General features: G+C 33.1%; 1 protein-coding gene across 1 annotated transcript in view; it reads left to right on the plus strand.

Annotated features, from left to right (window-relative positions):
* Positions 1-2,478: 2,478 nt before the first annotated feature.
* LOC127729960 (E3 ubiquitin-protein ligase UBR4-like) overlaps positions 2,479-20,620 on the plus strand; it is a 144,755-nt gene continuing 126,613 nt past the window's right edge. Inside the window, exons 1-11 of the mRNA XM_052237959.1 lie at positions 2,479-2,613; positions 7,994-8,091; positions 8,868-8,971; positions 13,363-13,495; positions 13,778-14,144; positions 15,115-15,358; positions 16,407-16,466; positions 16,924-17,078; positions 17,652-17,760; positions 18,343-18,480; positions 19,069-19,198. Coding sequence (XP_052093919.1) covers positions 2,504-2,613; positions 7,994-8,091; positions 8,868-8,971; positions 13,363-13,495; positions 13,778-14,144; positions 15,115-15,358; positions 16,407-16,466; positions 16,924-17,078; positions 17,652-17,760; positions 18,343-18,480; positions 19,069-19,198 — 1,648 coding nt within the window. The 5' untranslated portion in view covers positions 2,479-2,503. The remainder of the gene's footprint in view (positions 2,614-7,993; positions 8,092-8,867; positions 8,972-13,362; positions 13,496-13,777; positions 14,145-15,114; positions 15,359-16,406; positions 16,467-16,923; positions 17,079-17,651; positions 17,761-18,342; positions 18,481-19,068; positions 19,199-20,620) is intronic.

A 20,620-nucleotide genomic window follows, 5' to 3' on the forward strand; every position in this document is an offset into this window, starting at 1 on the left:
CCGGGCGAATTAAAGAAGGTGTGGATATACGTTATAAAAAAAAACACCCCATCACGCAATAAAACACATAATTTAATGGTCAGCCTACTGTCCTTAGTAGACAAATCTATATATCACATATCAAGCATTTAATCGCTCCAAGTTTACAGTAGAGTATTTGTAAATCTAATTAACAGATCTACCAATGATTTGCCACCAGCGCCGAAGTCTTTACTTAAAGGACATAAAAAGATCTTTGTAAACAGACAACCACTGAAAAGACAGACATATCGACATGAATAGGGGTTAAGGTAGTTATTTGTGTACTCATTCCTCTTTTTCAAGTTTTGTATACTTCAAGGGGTATACTTCGATGATATAGGAACCAAATTACGGGAAAAAACAAACAAAAAGGGATATAGTGATCAACATTCGGTGCTCAACGGTTACTATAATAGATGGGGGTATATACATTACGTTAAGTTTTCTAAGTTGTCACAAATCTTAAAACTTTCTGAATAAAATTAACAAAAGCTACCTCAGATCTGCCATCAAAACCAAATTCTCAAAATGGTAAACATGTATAAAAAAAAACCCAACACTGACGAAATTCCTAACATTGGACAAGCACATAAACATATGACAGGATTAAGCTAGTTTGTTAAGATCTCAACCCCTCCCTCTTGTTATCTCGACCAGTAAACTAACAAGAGGAACATAAAAAAAAAACACACACACAGGAAAAGAATACAGGAAAAACATTTACTTTATAATAGCTGTAAAAATGACAAGAAAACACAAGTTAAATCAAAATAATAATAACAATACCATGTCAAAGAATACTCGCAGTTACCCAAAGCAAACTCTAAGTACTTAACCAGCGAACACGAAATCATGGTCCTTCACTTTAATATCGGTGCGATTTCATGCAGCAACGTTATAAAACGAGTACTCGAAGACACGATCTTGTTCGATGATCGGAACAATCTAGTACAAAATTAAAAAAAAAAAAGCAAGCATGAGAAACATTTCTAACCAGGAATTAGCGAACGTCTATTCAACCTCAAAATGACCAAACACAATGATTGAACAACATCAACATCAACATCAACATTATAATAAACTTTTTCAATAAGTCTATTAAGCCGAAATGGAGGATTTAAAGGACAATTCCCTAACGCATTAGTTTTATAAACGATATCACGGTAAAAGGCGAGATGGGAAATACATTTTTTTAAAACTGATTCCTACTGATGAAATAATACTCTGACAAAAAATCTCTATACAAGTATAAACAAAATAGTTAAAAGAAAACCCAATTTATGACGTTTAAATCAGGCCGTTGTACCATTTTTGTAGTAATGAACATATGACGTTCAATGAAATATATATGAAACGTCGACCGGTGCAAACAAGCGCATATCGAACCAGATGAGAAATGCACACTTAATTCCAACGGAATATCATCACCAAGGAAAGGAAACTTAACAATAGGAAATGAAAGGTCTTCTCGTACATCATGCATGTTGGTATGTAAGTTACCATGAGAAATTCTTGTATCAAGGTCCACTGGACATTGTTACACTGCGCGCCCGTCAAGTAACAATTAATCCAAATATTCCCACCTTAATAATGATCTGCAATAGTCTGACTAGTCTGACTTGATTTGTTGATTCACTATCTTGTTGAAAATATCTGGTCAGTGGTTATGAGATCCAGACATGTCATTATTGTATTGTATTCGGAACAAAGCTGAATTTGAGTTCAAAAAAAGTTTTGCATCTCATTCCATAGTCTGGCTGTAGAATATCTGTAGGATTTCATTGATAGTGCGTCAAACCTAGCTTGTAGTTCAACTTCCTACTTCAGAATGTCAGCTATGTTTCTTTAATGTTTATTCAATTATATGTGGATATTGGATTTGTGGGCTTATTTACTGTCCTAAATACCTCTATTGCTATTTGCCTAGAGCACCTTTCTTTTAGAGATGCTATTTTTCAATACTAAAATTTCACTGATAGTAAATCATCCATTCACTGTCTGTGGCAGTAAATGAAACCTGGGACTATTATACTAACTTACTAGTATAATAGTCCCAGATGAAACGTGGTCAGCGGCTGTCCTTTTTTTGTATCAGAAATTTCAGGATAGTGATCAAAATGAAGTAAGAAATAATCAGAGTGGAATATTGTTATTTTTCCAGTTTGTATAAAAAAAGCTGCATCATTATTTGCCGCAAGTATCCTTTTTAAAAACATTAAGCTATTTACATTATTAAAGGATTAGAAGTATTTTCCTTCTCATGTTATAATTTTTGCTGATTAGTTCTGTTGTATATTATTTCATTTTGTTTTTGCTAGGTCGTGTATATCAGGTTTATAAAAAACTACAATTCCTAAATTGTAAGATATAGGCCATTGTCAGTTACAATTTGGAAAGTATCCAATGGGGTCATTAGACATATCCACAAATCTCGTCGAAATATCGCTTTATCTCGCTGATGATTTGCAGAAGAAAATAAGAAATGGCTGGAGGTTTGGAATGGTCACGCAGTGTACAGCCACTGCTGACCACCTCCCATTCAGTATTGGACAAAAATGACATCCCAGAGATAGTCAAGACAATCATTAAAAGGTGCAGCTGTCTGTGCTAAGTCACTGTATTTGTCAATGGAAAATACGCACATAAAATTATGTGGTTTCCCTTTCTGACTTTCATTTTTTTCTCCTGTCAACCCTCTCACATCATCTTCACCATTGAATGTTCACTGCAGGAAGCGTTATGATTCAAGCACTACCTAAATTTTAAGTTAAACTGAACAGTAAAATGCGTCACAATTCTAAATTTTTAACCAGGAAGATTAAAATGTACTCTATTTATAAACCTAAAATGAAAACAAAATTCAATGGGTGGGCAAATAATTACCGTATGTAATTATGACAGGACCTGTGGTTTGTTTATTTTATAATGCAATTGTGTTCATAAATGCACAGATGTAGCATTGCTTAAATCCAGAAAAGATTTTGCCCAAAAACTGCTTTTTTTTTGCTCTGTGTTGAAGGCCTCTCTGACTTTGAGATGAAGAACAGTAATGAAAGTGCTGTTCCTTTGCTTTTTGTGTGTTTTTTTTTTGCTGTGCATGTACTGATTTTGAATCCTGGATGGATACCCCATATCCTTCGTTTTTCTAATGCGGGTGTCTTTGAACTAGCAGCATTTAATGTTTGAGCTGTTCATCAATGTTGAAGGCCTCACTTTGACTTTTAGATGAAGAGCAATAATAAAATCACTGTTCCCTTGCTTTGGGATTTGTCAAGTTTGTGTAGGGATTTTGTCATGAATCGATATTCTTTGTCACTTTTCTTTCATTGAACTGTGTTTGTGCATTAATATTTAAAACAGGTAAAAGCAAACGATTTTCAGTATGAGTATTTGATGCTCATCTTCTTAGCTTTTCACATTAAAGAGAAAGAACAAAGATGAATGGAAAAGGATTTCCAGAAATATGTATGTTAAGGGTTAGGGTTTCATTTTAAAAAAGATGGTCAGTAGGACAGAATTTTTATATACTTTTGTGGTCAGTCAGGAAATCATGAACACATGGTCTTATAAAAGTCCTTCGACATATTCACAGCCGTTTTCATTTTCATGTGCGAACCCACTCCTCGAAGACAAACGTAATCCACCATTCCGCCATTGAAATTGTTTCTACTGGTTCCAAAGTTATGATTTCTGACCACAATAGCTAAATATTAAACAGGAATCCAGTGTCCCCTAAGCTTTTTGTTTGTACGAAACTGTCAGACAATGGGACCAGCTCCAACATGAAATAGGCAGACCTGATGAAATTTTGGCGGTCAGGGCCTACAGGTCCAAAAGTTTTTATACGCCCGTTTACGGGAAGTATTATGGTATACCGTTGTCCGTCCGTCGTCAACATGTCGGACATTAACTCAAAAATGCTTTAACCAATTTGCATAAAACTTTGGTGAATTGCTTATATCTATTGACGTGAGCTCCCTTTAGTTTTTTATAAATTTTAGAATTTACGTTTCCGAGTTATGGGGTTTTATTCAATAAAAAGGGGGGATTTTCCAGTTTTCGGACAATAACTCGAGAATGCTTTCACCAACTTGCAAGAAATTGTGGTGAAGTGTTTATATCTATTGACATGAGCTCCCTTTTGATTTTTATATATTTTAGATTTTACATTTCCGAGTTACAGGGTTTTATTCATAAAAAAAGGGGGATTTTCCAGTTTTCAGACAAAAAATCAAAAATGCTTTCAGCAGTTCTTATGAAACTTTGGTGAATTGTTTATATCTATTGATGTAAGCTCCGTTTAGCATTTTATAAATTTTACATTTTACATTTCTGAGTTATGGGGATTTATTCATTAAAAAAGGGGGGATTTTCCAGTTTTTGGACAATAACTCAAAAATGCTGTCAGAAATTCTCATGAAACTTTGGTGAATTATTTATATCTGTTGATGTAAGCTCCCTTTACATTTTCATAAATTTTTAATATGACATTGAGAATTAATTGAACTTTAATTGTTTATAGTCTGATAACAGATTTAATAAGTATTGCGCAACAGCACAGTGTATTGCACAACAGCAAGAAATCTTTAATTGAATATAAATTCAATTCATATAACCAATTTCAAGTTCTTTGACTACATTTATTCAGAAACCTATAATGTGTTTAATATTTAATACAATCCAAATTCAGACCTGTATCAAGCTGGAATATTGTGTCCATTTTTGTCCCAACTATTCAGGGTTGGACCTTTGCGGGCGTATCCAGCTGCACTCAGCGAAACAGTTTATTCAGTCTGGTTTACATGATTTTTATACGACCGCAAAAATTTTTGCGGTCGTATATTGGTATGACGTTGGTGTCGTCGTCGTCGTCGTCCGGCATCTTCCGAAGACACATTGGTTTTCGCACTCTAACTTTCGTTTAAGTGAATGGATCTCTATGAAATTTTACCATAAGGTTCAATACCACAAAAGGAAGGTTGGGATTGATTTTGGGGGTTATGGTACCAACAGTTAATGAATTAGGGGCCAAAAATAAGCATTTTTGTAACTTCCAGACATAACTTGTGTGTTAGTGTATGGATCTCTCTGACATTGTACCACAAGGTTCCATATCACAAAGGGAAAGCTGGAATTGAGTTTGGGGGTAATTGCCTCCAAATATTAGGAATTAGGGGCAAAAAAGGGGCAAAAAACAAGCATTTTTCTAGTTTCATGACAATAACTTGTGTGAAAGTGTATGGATCTTTCTGAAATTGTACTACAAGGTTCCATATCACAAAGGGAAAGCTGGAATTGAGTTTGGAGGTAATTGCCCGAAACGTTTAGGAATAAGGGGCCAAAAATAAGCATTTTTCTAGTTTCCAGACAATAACTTGTGTTCAAGTGTATGGATCTCTCTGAAATTGTACCACAAGGTTCCATATCACACAGGGAATGCTGGAATTGATTTTGGGGGTAATTGCCTCAAAATTTTAGGAATTAGGGGCCAAAAAAGGGGCAAAAACAAGCATTTTTCTAGTTTCATGACAATAACTTGTGTGTAAGTGTTTGGATATTTCTGAAATTGTACTACAAGGTTCCATATCACAAAGGGAAAGCTGGAATTGAGTTTGGGGGTAATTGCCCGAAACGTTTAGGAATTGGGGGTCAAAAAGGGGCCAAAAACACATTTTTCTAGTTTCCAGACAATAACTTGTGTTCAAGTGTATGGATCTCTCTGAAATTGTACTGCAAGGTACCATACCACAAAGGGAAGGCTGGGATTGAGTTTGGGGGTGATGAATCATAAGGGGGTTCAAAAAATTTGGGGGGGATTTTTTTTTTTTTTCCCATTTTTTTTTCTTTTAAAATTTTCCATTTTAAGTTGGTTATTTCTGATTTATATTTAAAAGCAAATAATAATGATATGGTAGGAGATACACACCAAACAGGATGTGTAAATTATTATATAATAAGTATTGTGCAATTGCAAGAAATTTTCAATTGCACAGTATTGCACAATAGCAAGAAATCTTCAATTGCACAGTATTGTGCAATAGCAAGAAATCTTCAATTGCACAGTATTGCGCAATAGCAAGAAATATCCAATAGCACAATATTGCGCAATAGCAAGAAATTGTCAATTGTGCAGTATTGCGCAATAGCAAGAAATATTCAATTGCACAGTATTGTGCAAAAGAAGATACTTCGTTTAAATTGATTATTTCTTGACCAATTTCAATGGGGTTTTATTCTTGAATTCTTGGGGTTCTTTAATATGCTGAATCTAACAGTGTATTAAGTTTTTGGATTTTGGGCCCCGTTTTTAGATTGGTCCACATTGGGGTCCAAAGGGTCCAAAATTAAACTTTGTTTGATTTCATCAAAAATTGAATTATTGGGGTTCTTTGATATGCCAAATCTAACCGTGTATTTAGATTCTTAATTTTTGGTTCCGTTTTCAAATTGGTCTACATTAAGGTCCAAAGGGTCCAAAATTAAACTTTGTTTGATTTCAACAAAAATTGAATATATGGGGTTCTTTGATATGCTGAATCTAACCATGTATTTAGATTTTTGTTTTTTGGGCCCCGTTATCAACTTTGTCCACATTGAGGTCAAAAGGGTCCAAAATTAAACTTTGTTTGATTTCATCAAAAATTGAATTCTTGGGGTTCTTTGATATGCTGAATCTAACCATGTATTTAGATTTTGGATATTGGACCATAATAGGTGAATGTCCAATTTAAAATTTTTAAGTTCTTAGACCACATTCATTCTGTGTCAGAAACCTATGCTGTGTCAAATATTTAATCACAATCCAAATTCAGAGCTGTATCAAGCTTGAATGTTGTGTCCATACTTGCCCCAACTGTCAAGGGTTCGACCTCTGCGGTCGTATCAAGCTGGGCCCTGCGGAGCATTTTATTTTAGATATGTTTAATAAATGTGGGGTGTATGTCAATGAGACAGCAACCCAAAGACAAAAATAACCTAAAGACAGAGGGCAACAGTCTTCAACAATAGACAAATGTCTAAAGCTATACAATGAGATAGATAAGATAAGATAAGATAAGATAAGATAAGATATATATTATTACCAACTAAGGGCCCACAATGTGCATATAGAGAATACATGTATAAGGAAAAAGAACATTGAATAGCATAGATACATAGAAATTAAATACACATTTACAATACAATTAGACTGTAAAAAAGCCCTTGGTTTAAAGTATATAATATATTTATATGAGAAATAAATACATCTAACTCATATTGACTTGAATAAATTTTCCAACAGCATTAAGTACCTGATTGTCTTCACAGCTCAATAAATATATGAATCTTTGCTGATTGTCCAGTAAAGTAAAGTATACAATATGTCAAGTTCTAAATTGTCCAAAAATTTTGTGAATGAATTTAACAGAAACAATCAAAGATCTGCCATCAACATGATCAACCTTGGACTGATACTTTGTGAACTAGCAGGCTCATAATCAGACACTTATTCTGTGAATGGGTCATGGTAAACCTTAGTGAAGTACTTACTGATTTATGTAACTTATTATACTGGTTATTTTAATAATGAGGTCAACATGTATTTGTCTGATTTTATCTCAATATTTGTACACGTCAGTGATTCCCAAGGCTTTGAGAAATTAACTGGACATTTGGTCCAGTAAAACATTCTCTTTAACTGGACCAAACACTTTTTTACCATGTTTACAGGACATTTACACATATGATTTGGACAAAATTAAAAAAAAATTACAGGTCACTTGGTCCAGTAATTCATAATACTTAACTGGACCAAACAAATGTTTACTGGACTTTGCCAAATGTCCGGCGACATTGGGAATGACTGAGTCATGTAGGAGCTTATTTTTTTTAAATTCCTTTTAAAAACAATCATATTTATTAACAATTATTTATTAAGTCAAGATTTAATACCGTTCATGGGAAATATCTATCTTTTTTTCTCCAATTTTAGTGAAACAGATATACTTGAGCATGAAGACCAGTATGAACAATTCTACTCGTCTTTTGTGGCTCTGGCTACACATTATCTTAGCCATAGCCTTACAGCAGGTAAGTACTAGAGATTAAGAGCACAGTGATTATGTTATGTGTCTGGTATTAAAAGCTGCAAGCCGTCAAGTATGTATACAATATGTACACATCAAATTGCCAGGGGAAAAAATTTTGTTTACAAGATTTAGAAACTTGTGGTAAAGCAAAGACCTGTCCAGTATTTAAATAGGTGTATGCCAGGATGCACTTTTAAAACCCTAACCAGATGCTGTGAAGTCTGCTTTTTCAATACATTCATTTTCAAACCAACAAGAAGTCTTGATCTTAAGTTCGTGCCTTTGTACTTCATACCACTAAATTAATAGCATGTTTTAATTGACACCCCACCCATACAATTACTTTGGGAATAGGCTAAATTAAAACACACCATTATTGGAACAAATTGGATAGTCCATTGAGTGTTTGAATTAATAGCAATTAATAATTGAAAAGTATAAAAATCAAAAGCATATATTCACATTGTCAAAGACCACATGCTGAGCCTTAGGCTTGTACCTCATCAAAATACTTGTTTCACACATAAATATTTTAGAATTAATCAATTGAATGCATCTTAACATAGGGAAAACTTGATTGGTATAGATTTTATTCAGAGCAGCTAAACTAAAAACTTGGTTTCCAAATAAAAGATTTTTTTTTATTGAATTACAAAGTAAAACTGCTGTTTTCCTGCTTATAAAAAACTGCATTAAATATAATGGAAAACTGACTATGTTTGAAGTGTGAATTAGAATTGATGTAGCATTATACATTTGTATATGATATATTTACAGTTCCCAAGACCAGCTGGAACAATTTATATGAAGCATGTAAGATATTGATGAAATATTTACTGGATAGGCTACAGAATTATAATGAAGGGTGTGCCATCACACAGGTAAAAAAAATAAGTAATACATTGCGAACTTACATGAGGGGTGGGAGGACCTTTTTTGGGACGTCAGGATTGTGCCTTTTATTTTTGGGGGAATTCAGGAATGGGCTTTCATTTTCGCAGGAATTCAGGATTTACACTTATCAGGACTTAATGATTATTTTTTCAGGATCCAGGAAGGAATCCTTTATTATTTTTTAGGGAATTTCGGGATGACACCCACTCCTACCTCTCCTTGTACATGTATGCTATATTATGTGAAAAAATCTTTTAGGTTTACTACTTTTCATATTCTATTCATCAGTGAGCTATTACTTACAAAATACATGTAGATGTAAAAAAAATTTAAATGATTTAGGAAAATGTAATAGGGTGTAAATTATCCTGTGACATAGTTGGAAAAACTTGTAAAATAATATTAGTACTTTAATTACTGTTCTTAATTATGATGATATCTAAAAGAACTTCAGTAAAGAAAAACACAGAAATGAAAATAAAGTCTCAAGTGTCACCTTGTATGTATCAATCATCAAATTCCCTTATAAACCTAAAATAGTTTTTTTTCTGAAATAATATAAGCTTTTCCAGTCATGTGGCTTCATACCCTGTCATATACAGATTTGTTAAATTAATATTTGCTGTGTCTGTGCTATTCAAACAACATTAAGGAGTAAGCACAAACCTTGGTTGGGTTGATGTCAAAAGAGTTGTTTCCAAAAAGGATTACATGTACATGTCCTGCAGATTTTTACCTTGTGAACTGGTAGGTTAGAATATGACTCACTTTACAAATATGGGTAAATTCATATAAGATTTACATGGTATAGGGCTCACGCTAGCAGGCGACTGGGATTGAAAAAGTCGCTTTCCCGTCCATCACTTCGCTTTGCCCGACCGTCAAAAGCAATATCTAGTCGCCCTGATGTTCACACTAGTCACTTGCAGTCGCTTTCGTCATTGGCAATTTCCCGTTCTTATAAAGTCATTGACACAGCATATTTTTCATTTAAAAGTAAAGAAATTCATAGGCATAAACGATTTATTTCTTTAGAAAGGATGTGAAAGTATTGACTTTACAGATTGATCGTATGTTATTTCAAAGAAACAACTTTTATGAAGAATTTTCTTTCACTTCCGGTACTTGTTACTGGAGATCGTATATCAAAACATTCTGATTTTCGGCAAAATAAGTTTGTTATTTCATTAGAAAGTGATCAAAATTGCCTTTAGTAAATGTTTAATCCATTGATTGCATAAAAAGCGTCATATTCCTTTCCGAATCGCTTGTCAAACTTTGTTTATTTTCGTAAATTTTCTTCGTCCGCCATTGAAATATTTGTACGAACACTGATCGGAGGCGGGATTCATCGGAAGTGGACCAGCTATGACTGAAATCCATAGTCTTACTATAATAACTACAGACGTCTGAATTGAACAGCTGACAAAAGAATAATGACCACAAAAGTGAAAATTACTCATTCCACACGCATTAATAGACTTTTGGTTAGATCTCCTTGCTAAATGTATATATTTCCATGTAAATGCATTGTTTCAATTTATTGATTAAAGTTGCTTAACTTTGTTAAATGTATATATCTTTTTAATGAGAAACATTGAATTTCATTACGATGATAAACATAATAGTTTTTATACGACCGCAAAAAAATTTTTGTGGTCGTATATTGGTATGACGTTGTCGTCGTCGTCGTCATCGTCGTCGTCGTCGTCCGGCGTCGTCGTCCGAATACACATTAGTTTTCGCACTCTAACTTTAGTTTAAGTGAATGGATCTCAATGAAATTTTACCATAAGGTTCAATACCACAAAAGGAAGGTGGGGATTGATTTTGGGGGTTATGGTACTAACAGTTAAGGAATTAGGGGCCAAAAGGGGCCAAAAATAAGCATTTTTGTAACTTCCAGACATAACTTGTGTGTAAGTATATGGATCTCTCTGACATTGTACCACAAGGTTCCATATCACAAAGGGAATGCTGGGATTGATTTTGGGGGTAATTGCCTCCAAATTTTAGGAATTAGGGGCCAAAAAGGGGCAAAAAACAAGCATTTTTCTAGTTTCATGACAATAACTTGTGTGTAAGTGTATGGATCTCTCTGACATTGTATCACAAGGTTCCGTATTACAAAGGGAATACTGGGATTGATTTTTGGGGGTAATTTCCTCCAAATTTTGGGAATTAGGGGCCAAAAAGGGGCAAAAAACAAGCATTTTTCTAGTTTCAGGACAATAACTTGTTTGTAAGTGTATGGATCTTTATGAAATTGTACTGCAAGGTTCCATATCACAAAGGGAAAGCTGGGTTGGAGTTTGGGGGTTATTGCCCTAAACGTTTAGGAATAAGGGGCCAAAAAGGGACAAAAAAACAAGCATTTTTCTAGTTTCCAGACAATAACTTGTGTTCAAGTGAATGGATCTCTCTAAAATTGTACTGCAAGGTACCATACCACAAAGGGAAAGCTGGGATTGAGTGTGGGGGCGATGAATCATAAGGGGGTTCAAAAAATTTGGGGGGGGGGATTTTTTTTTCCTTTTTTTTCTTTAAAATTTTCCATTTTAAATTGGTTATTTCTGATTTATATATAAAAGCAAATAATAATGATATGGTTTGAATAGCATACATGTGAACCTCCCGACAGGTGTACAATAATCCTGTTTTCAGGAGTCTCCTCCTGACCTCCGGTTGAAGAGGAAAATTATAATCCCGTGTATGAAATTTTTCATGAATGAAAAATTTCTGCCCAACATATCATCTCAGGCATCTGGTGTAACTCACATTACCTGAAGTTATATTTTACCTGTAAATCAATTAACATGCATAATTATATGGCTTCACTTGTCAGCTTGGGTGTCAAACATACTGGTAATCAATGATTTTTTACCTCAGGCTAACTGCCGTTGTGTAACAAAAACTGTGTATTTATTGGGTTACTTCCCTTGATTTATCCTGTTTTAAGTTACTTTCCTTTTAATAATGAAAATTTTTAAAAGAATATAAATAAAATATAAATTGAACAAATAATCATAAAAGGATGGTAAATAAATGATTTTAAATGTCTTAGGACAAATAAAAAAATAATAATTTGAAAATTATTTAAGGATTCTATACTTCCTTTCAAGGCTTAAATTGAAATTTATATAATAACTATGACCCTTGTATTACAGTTAGAATGATTTTCTGAGTATGCAAACAAAAGCTATTTGCAGATAGTTAAACAAATGTTCTGGTTGCAATAAATGTTTTATAGAATATGAAGTACAAAATTTAAAGAACATACTGAAAAAAAAAAATGTTAGATTGAACATGTAAAATATAAAGATGGAGAAACTTTATAAGTACAAGGGTACTATAAACATAATAAATTGGATGGAAAGTTGAAGAAAACACACTTTAAAAGACCATTTTTACAGCACACGGTTACATTTACGACAAAATTTATGTCGATTAAAAACCTCCTGATCTGAGTCCTAATCTCCTGACCAAAATTTCCCAATCTCCTGATCTGAGTTTCACAGTCCATCACATGTATGAATAGGTAAATTAAAAAATTATAAGTTCTTAGACCACTTTCATTCTGTGTCAGAAACCTATGCTGTGTCAAATATTTAATTACAATCCAAATTCAGTGCTGTATCAAGCTTGAATGTTGTGTCCATACTTGCCCCAACTGTTCAGGGTTTGACCTCTGCGGTCGTATCAAGCTGCGCCCCAGCGGAGCATTTTATTTAATTGGATTTTAATTGATATATGATACTTTCTTTTCCTTTTTGATATAAAAAAGTTCTTTTAAGTGCTAGATATTTAGTTGGTAGATTCTGACAAGAGGATCAATATAATTATGCAACTAGAAATGACTATTTAAGACATAAACTGAAACAACTGTTTCTTTAATTGACTCAGGTATGAATTGAACACCTATATATAAAAAAAGGATACATATGGACCTTTATATTATAGTAAAAACCAAACATTGTGGCGCCGCAAGCAAACGAATACTTCTCTTTCAAATCTCACCACTTCTCCCTACCAGTTTCAAAAAGAAAAGTCACTTCTCCCTATGATTTTGAAGTAGTGTGAGCCCTGCATGGTATCTCCTGAATATTCATGTAGTACAATGTTATGTTTTCAGCTCGGAATGCATTTGATATTTTCCGCTCAACCACCCATCCATTATTAAGACAAAAAAATTTGTTTTCTGGTAGGCTAAAACATCCATAATCCCAAGACAGAAATTGAATTTAAATTAACATTTTGACTGATGGTTGGATCTGTATTATAGTAACAAGAATTTTTATGATTGAATTTTCTATAGTATATACTGGGAGTAGATGTATTTGTTGTGAATAGGTTATGATATTGTTTATTTTCTCTTCAGAAAATGCAGATGTTCCTGTTGAAGAGCTTATGCACAGGGGCGACCAGTATGTCTAAAACAGATATATCAACATTTACAGCAATCCTCAAGTTTGCTAAAGTACCATCAATTGTTAGAACAGAAACAGACACAGGTATTTGTGTACAAGACTACAGATTAATTTTTATAATTATTGTTATTTTTGTAAAAATCAAAATAAAGTACTTGTTTGCCCCTAGTTTACACCATAAACACTGTCACATTCACAACCATATATGCAACTTCATATTTATTCAAAACAATAACTTTGAACCCCATTTTTTTTTTGTAAAATGTTTTGGAAAAATAATTTGTATACTGATTTTAGTGTCTATGTATTTTAAATTTTTGTTTAGCAGTTATCATTTTATGATGATACTTGATGTTACAATTTTAGAAACAACAGCTGTGCAGGTTAAAGAAACTCCAAATCGTTCAAGACTTGATATTGGTACAGATATCTTTGATCAGCTGACTTCAGCATTCAACGATCTGAGTCTGACGAAATCTCAGAAAAGTGATACAGGAGAAGACGAACATGTTGATGCTGAGATCAAGGATGAATTCAAAGAAGAAACAAAAATGACTTTTGGAAAAAGAAATTTGCACTCTTTACAACAGTTAGATGGAGGGAAGACATTAGTAGATGTTTGTAGTAGACTAACATTTCTAGGCAGGTACAAGGAAAGATACAGAGATGCTATTGGTGGAGGCTCATTCATACTCCCTAACACTCTGTCAGAAGCCCTTACCATGAGAAATAGGTAAGTCTAAGACATATTGAATTGGTTGATGTGGTATGGTTTCAGAATGGACTCACTAATAATAGTTTGGTTTCCAAAACTCATCTAGGCCTGTAAAGATTTGTACATTTCCATTCAACATGTGGAAAATTCCTTTGATGTTTTGGGTTACCATTTGACCTTGTAACGTCTCAATATATAACAGTCCTTTATTGGTCTGTTTTACAAAGCAACATATCTTTTTTTTTAATAAATGAGGGACTATTAATTTTGTTTTGTTTTCAGTTAGTGAATGTGTCATCTGTTAAAAACAAACCGTACTCAATGTTCTCCATGCAATTTTAAGTAATACAATGAGATTTGCAATAATAATGTTTTCCTAAAATGATGGTGGTCTGGTGGTAGTGTGTTCGCTTCAAGTGCGGGAGGTTGTGGTTTTAAACCCCGGCTGGTTCAAACCAAAGACTTTGAAATTGGTATTTGCTGCTTCTCCGCTAAGCACTCGGCATTAAGAAGTAAGAGCAAAGACTGGTCGGCTCAGAGTCAGAATAATGTGTCTGGGTAAGGTGACACGTCTTCCTGTGGACTGTTACCTTGTGAAGTAGCATTTTAGAAGTCCGCCACAGCGTATCTGTCTAGTACAAAGCAGGGTTAATATTCACAATACAGTAACATGTTCTCGTCCTGAATATGTATATTAATTTGCTGCTGGATGCCTAGCAGCCATCCATCATCATCATCATCTAAAATGATATCACCAGATTTATGACACATTCTAATCAGATGGTGCAATAAGGCCTTGGGGAGAACACTGAATTTCATATTAATTTTGATAAAATCTGTTTTGTAATTTTACACATGTAGTGCAGAAGAAACAGCAAGGAAAACGTACCAATTTTAAATTATTCTGAAGGAGTCATCATTTATATTACCCCTTAAAACAATTAAAAAGGTCATACACAGTAAAAATATTATGTGCTTCTGTTTTCAGCTTTCTGCCATTGCTGAATGAAATTTCTATAGTATGGAGAGCTTTTTCTCTACCAATCCTGGAACCACTGACACCCAAAAGAATGGAGAATATTGTGACCGTAATGATGAGTTGTTTATATGCCTCTTTAAGTGTGGCTGTTACTAACACTGTCATAGCTATGACCAGTACTGCCCCTGTAAAACCAGTAACAGGGAAGGAAGAAGAAAATGAAAACTATGGATGTAGTATCATACAGAAAAGTGTAAGTAAATTATGATACAACTTCATTACACACCTGTCCGATGGCAAACACAATGTTCTCCCAAAAACTACAAAGATATCCTGAGGTCAACATGCAGCCTTCAACAATACACAGTACACCTTATCGCTATTTGTTCGCCATTACTGGACATCACAGAGGTTCCCTAAAATTTTGATGTCATAATAGAAAATATCTGACGCCACAATGGAAAAGTGATTGTTGTATGACGTCAATAGTTCAAGAGGCGCAGATTATCTGACATGCAGCGCAGATTTCCAAATAGCGATAAGGTCTATTGTCTATACATTATGTCAAGCTCTAAATCGCCTCAAGTCTAGAAAAGTTGTTAATGTATTAAAGAGACTTTCAAAGAAATGATGTCAACACCAAATTCTCTAAATGAGGGAGAACATAAAGCTATAAATAGATCCACTGAAAATTTTCCTTCCCTCAAGAACCAGTGACTGAAAACAATGTTGTGGCCTGCTGCAATTGGAAGAAAAAGTAAAATAACAAAAACACTGAACTCCAAGGAAAATTCAAAACAGAAAGTCCCTTATCAAATTGCAAAATCAAAAGCTCAAACACATCAAACGAATGGAAAACAAATGTCATATTCTTATGGTTAGGCAAGAAAAGAGTGTGGTTAAATGGACTGAGAAAGTACATAAAGAAACTAATTTCGCATTATGAAATGCTATAAATTGTTCTAAAAAAGATGTTATCTAATGCTTTAGAGTTATATTAGGCATAATTATTCATTGTCATACCTTTTAAGGTGGTTTTGGGTATGTTTTCATATTCAAAGATTCTTGAGCTGTTATATGAATGTTCTAAGGGACCTTAAATTTCAAGGATGTCGGCAGAACTGAAGAGTTGTTTGCTCAAATCTTGTGTAATTTTCTTATGATTTGCATAATTTTTGTGCCAATTTTACAGGACCTTTATAAATTTCAGGTCTCACTTCTACAAATTTATTCAAACACTGTTGAATCTACTATATTGTATTTTTGAAGATTTTAGAATTAATTCATACATCTTCTTGCAGTTGGAGATTTTTGGTATTGTAACCAGTGCTGTGAAAAGTTCATCTAGAGCTGGTGGTAATGTAAGTTTTTTGTTGTTATTTTTCTCAATCTCCTGGGCTAACTAGAAAAGTGGGGAGACACTAAGCCTGACCTCTATATCTTTTCACTAGAAATCTTGTCCAGGTGTTCACCATTTTTTTTAGCCAAGTCTAGTCCAACAAAAAGAAGAAAATGCCTTACTTTATTATTTAAGTCTTCAAGACAAAATAAAAAAATCAAATTAAAATTAGATTAATTTAAATCTTTCCTTTTACTTTTCTTATGAAATTATTAATTATTTTGTTTTGAAGTTAAAAAATAAAAGGGTATGAATACTGTTTCAAGAGGTAGCCTTCTTTTTCTTTTTGTATCTTCCTCCTGTGGTTAGGAGCACTTCAATTTCTTAATTTTAGTTCATATTGATTTTATTGTTCATCTAGCAAACAATCAAACCTTCATTTATTATTCTTTGTACACACTGAAGTTTTTTCTCTTTAGGTGGCACAAAATGTGAATCTGATGGCTGCTTGGTTATTACTGAAAGGTCTACAGAACATTATATCACTCACACCAGCTGTAATACTGGAGAGAAAAGATTCAAAGCAAAAAACTGACACTAAATCCAAAGACTGTCGTCCTAATTCTGCCAAAAGGTAAGTTATTTTTATCCAAAGTTAATTGAATCTGATTTATATAAATTTGAATAGAATGCATACCATATGATGCTCTGACAATGTGTCAATTTGAAAAACTATTTGGAAACTTTTGTGAATTGCTTAACTTATAACAGAAGTTGAAGTAAGCTGAAAAAATAGGTCATAAGATAATTTACAAAACAAATAATTTATTTCCTCAGAATCTTTAAAGTGGTTACTTGCAGATTCAAATAAAAAAAAACTGCTGTAAACCAACCAATGTTTTGAGTGATGAATTTACGTTCCTTATATGAGTAGAAAAATAAAGCAAATCTAAATGTATTAGTCTCTCGGTATGTTAAACTTGGATCTTTTCATATATGAATACTTCAACAAAGTTAACAAATTGTGAAAATAATAATTAGTTGGTATACAGTATTGTGACATGGTTGTAAATTACGTAAATTGTATTACTTGTTAAAAATAAATTTAACATACAAACCAAGTACTATAATAGCATTTTTATTGCGTACTGGTTGCATCAGATAACTTAAACAATGCAAATAATTTGGGAATATGTTTATTTTTCAGTTCCTTCCAAGGTTTTGGAGCTGTATCAGTAGCCCTGGCTATCAAGGCATTACGTTTAGTTGAGGAACTAATGAATGACTTACAATTAGAAGGATTTTATCAAGATATGGTAAACCGAAAAAAAAAATAAAAAAAAAATTCAGGATTCCAATATTTATGGGTTATGGAAATGTTATTGTTTCTTGGATTCATGAATATGTTTTTACAAACTTGAGTTGTTTTATAGAATAAATTGTATTTTAATTGTTTTGCAGTTTTGCTTTAAGTTGACTTCAAAGTGCATAGCACTGATTTAGTATATATAACTTTTTCATCATGATCTGTTTAAACGCAAAATTCATTATAATTACCAACTATTTTTTATAATTTATGTCATTAGTATTGTAAGTAGGTCTATTTGTCTTAATTGTAACAATATCTTATTTGTAAACAATATTTTATTATGAAATTGAATACATCTTATAGACTATAAATTCACATGGTGGCAAATAGGATTCAGAAAGAAGCAACAAATGCTTATGTTAATCTGTCTCACTGAATTTACTGAAGTATTTGTTTAACCTAGAATTTACTAATGCATATGTATGACCTAGAATAAAGAAGTGGGAAAATGAATCCCACTGATTAAATAGTGTAAAAGTTTACTTGCAATAAACATTGTAAATATATTATTGATCTTTACTATCCTCAGGGTGTGTCATCCTCAGGCAGTGGTTTAGATTTTCCTATCATGCAGTCACAAACAGCTTGGCGGAGAGTACAAAAGTTATTAAGCAATATTCCACTGGTAGACTTGTTATTGAGTTTGGTTACAACTTCTTTTAAAAAGGTAAGCACCCAACCCCCATTTCTGAAAACAGAAAGAAAGAAAAGTTTAAACTGTAAGGTTCCATCAATAACTGATACAAATTCATTTAACAGACTTTATAATATATTGAATATAAAAAAAGTGTATCTAATAACAATATTTTCATACCAATTAACCCTTTTTTATGCATTCTTAATTAGTCCTTATATTAAATTATTTTTATGAATGCAATGAACCCCAAGTCACAAGAAATGAGTGATAATGCTTCTATAGAGTTTTTGATGTTATTGTGTTTAAGGGTGGTCTACATCTCATGCATCTACATTTGAATCTCAGTAGATCCTATAGTGAACATAGGAGAATGTCCAGTAATTGCCTTAGTGTGGTGTATGCATTATTTTTTCTGAAATGAATGTAACAAAAATGTGAATTCCAGATTTTACAGTGGAAAATAGCTTTGTTTCTTGTTAAAAAATGTACTGGGCATGCTGTTTAATTTATCACAAAAGGTCTGTTAAAAGATTTAAGAAAGTTCCAAATAAATTACATGTAGAAGTAGAACATAATCATGTGTTCATGATTTGTTTACATTTTACATTTTGTTTTCAGGCATGTCTATTGAGAAGGCTTAAACTAGGATCAGAGACATCAGAGGCAAGTTCTAGCAGTGCCTCAGATTCAATCACATTCTACGAGGATGATTTTAGTAGCTCAGAAGATAGCAGTGAAGAGGAAGAAGGTATGATATACACTTGGCAAAGTCTCATTGGTGTAATATCCTTAGATGAATTCTAGAGCAGTATATAATCTAGAATTGAAAAATCTATGGAATTCTTGCAGGGTTTGTTGCTCGTTATATGTGGATGCTGTAAAATGTGTCCCTGTGCTTGTGGTGTATGTCCTTATATTGGACAGTTATTGGTGTTTTGCTTAACTCTGGTGGATAGGTGTCTCATTTGCACTCATACTGCATCTCTTTATTCTTATGAACATTTTTAATGTAGTGAAAATGAATCTTACCAATCCTAAATTCTTATTGAAATGAACTATCAGATTATTTACATGATAAATAGCTTGAGCAACTTAAAATATGTATATTTTGACAGTTTTTATTTCTACTGAATATATTGCCAATAATTACATATCTGGAGCCATTTTTCCACCTGTTTTTTGACTCGCCTTGACGGAGTCAAAAAACGAGATATAGGTATGCTGTTTCCGGCTGCTGCGGCGGCAGCGGCGTCAACAATGTATTAGTTTGTGATTAGGTCTAATTCATGGTGGTAGGTTAATGATATTTGGTATGCAGTTGTATAAGCATTGGCATATCTCATTTCCATGGAGATTATTTGGCCCCGCCCCCTCAGTCATGGTCTATTGACTTTAAAACTTTTGCTTAGTTTACATGTATTAGTTTGTGATTAGGTCAGTTTAAGGGGAACCGTTAGTGGTAGGTCAATGATAATTGGTATGCAGTTGTAGAAGCATTAGCACATCTTATTTCCATGGAGAATATTTGGTCCTTACTTCTCATTCATGGTCTATTGACTTTGAAACTTTTACTTTGTTTACATGTATTAGTTTGTGATTAGGTCAGTTTAAGATGAACCACTAATGTTAAGTCAATGATATTCGGTATGCAAATGTATTGGCATTTGCAAGTTTCATTTCCATAGAGATTATATAACCCCACCCCCTAATTATGGTTCATTGACTTTGAAACTTTTACATAGTTTACAAGTTAATGTTTGTGTTTAGGTTTGTTTAAAGGGAAGACTTATGAAAAGTCAATGGTATTTGGTTTGCAGTTGTATTAGTATTGGCACATCTCATTTCCATGGAGACTGTTTAGCCCTGTACATTCAGTCATGGTTCATTGACTTTGAATATTTGCATAACTTACATGTTAAAGTATTGTAATTTTAATTTTAACATTTGCATTATCAAAATAACAAATAGGCGAGACATATCTCTGTGTTAACAAATTATTACTTTCCTTTTGAAATTTATTGTAAAATCTGTCACATCTGGTATCATCAGCTCAGTAGTCAGTACTTCTTTATAACACATTTTTCTAAAAAATTCCCCATTGATAAATTAATAAATTACTAGGAAACTAAGGTTCAAACTCCCTCAGGTAGAATTTACCTGAGATTAATTT

This window comes from Mytilus californianus, unplaced genomic scaffold (assembly GCF_021869535.1).
Source record: "Mytilus californianus isolate M0D057914Y unplaced genomic scaffold, xbMytCali1.0.p SCAF_2, whole genome shotgun sequence".
In the NCBI taxonomy this organism is placed as follows: domain Eukaryota; kingdom Metazoa; phylum Mollusca; class Bivalvia; order Mytilida; family Mytilidae; genus Mytilus; species Mytilus californianus.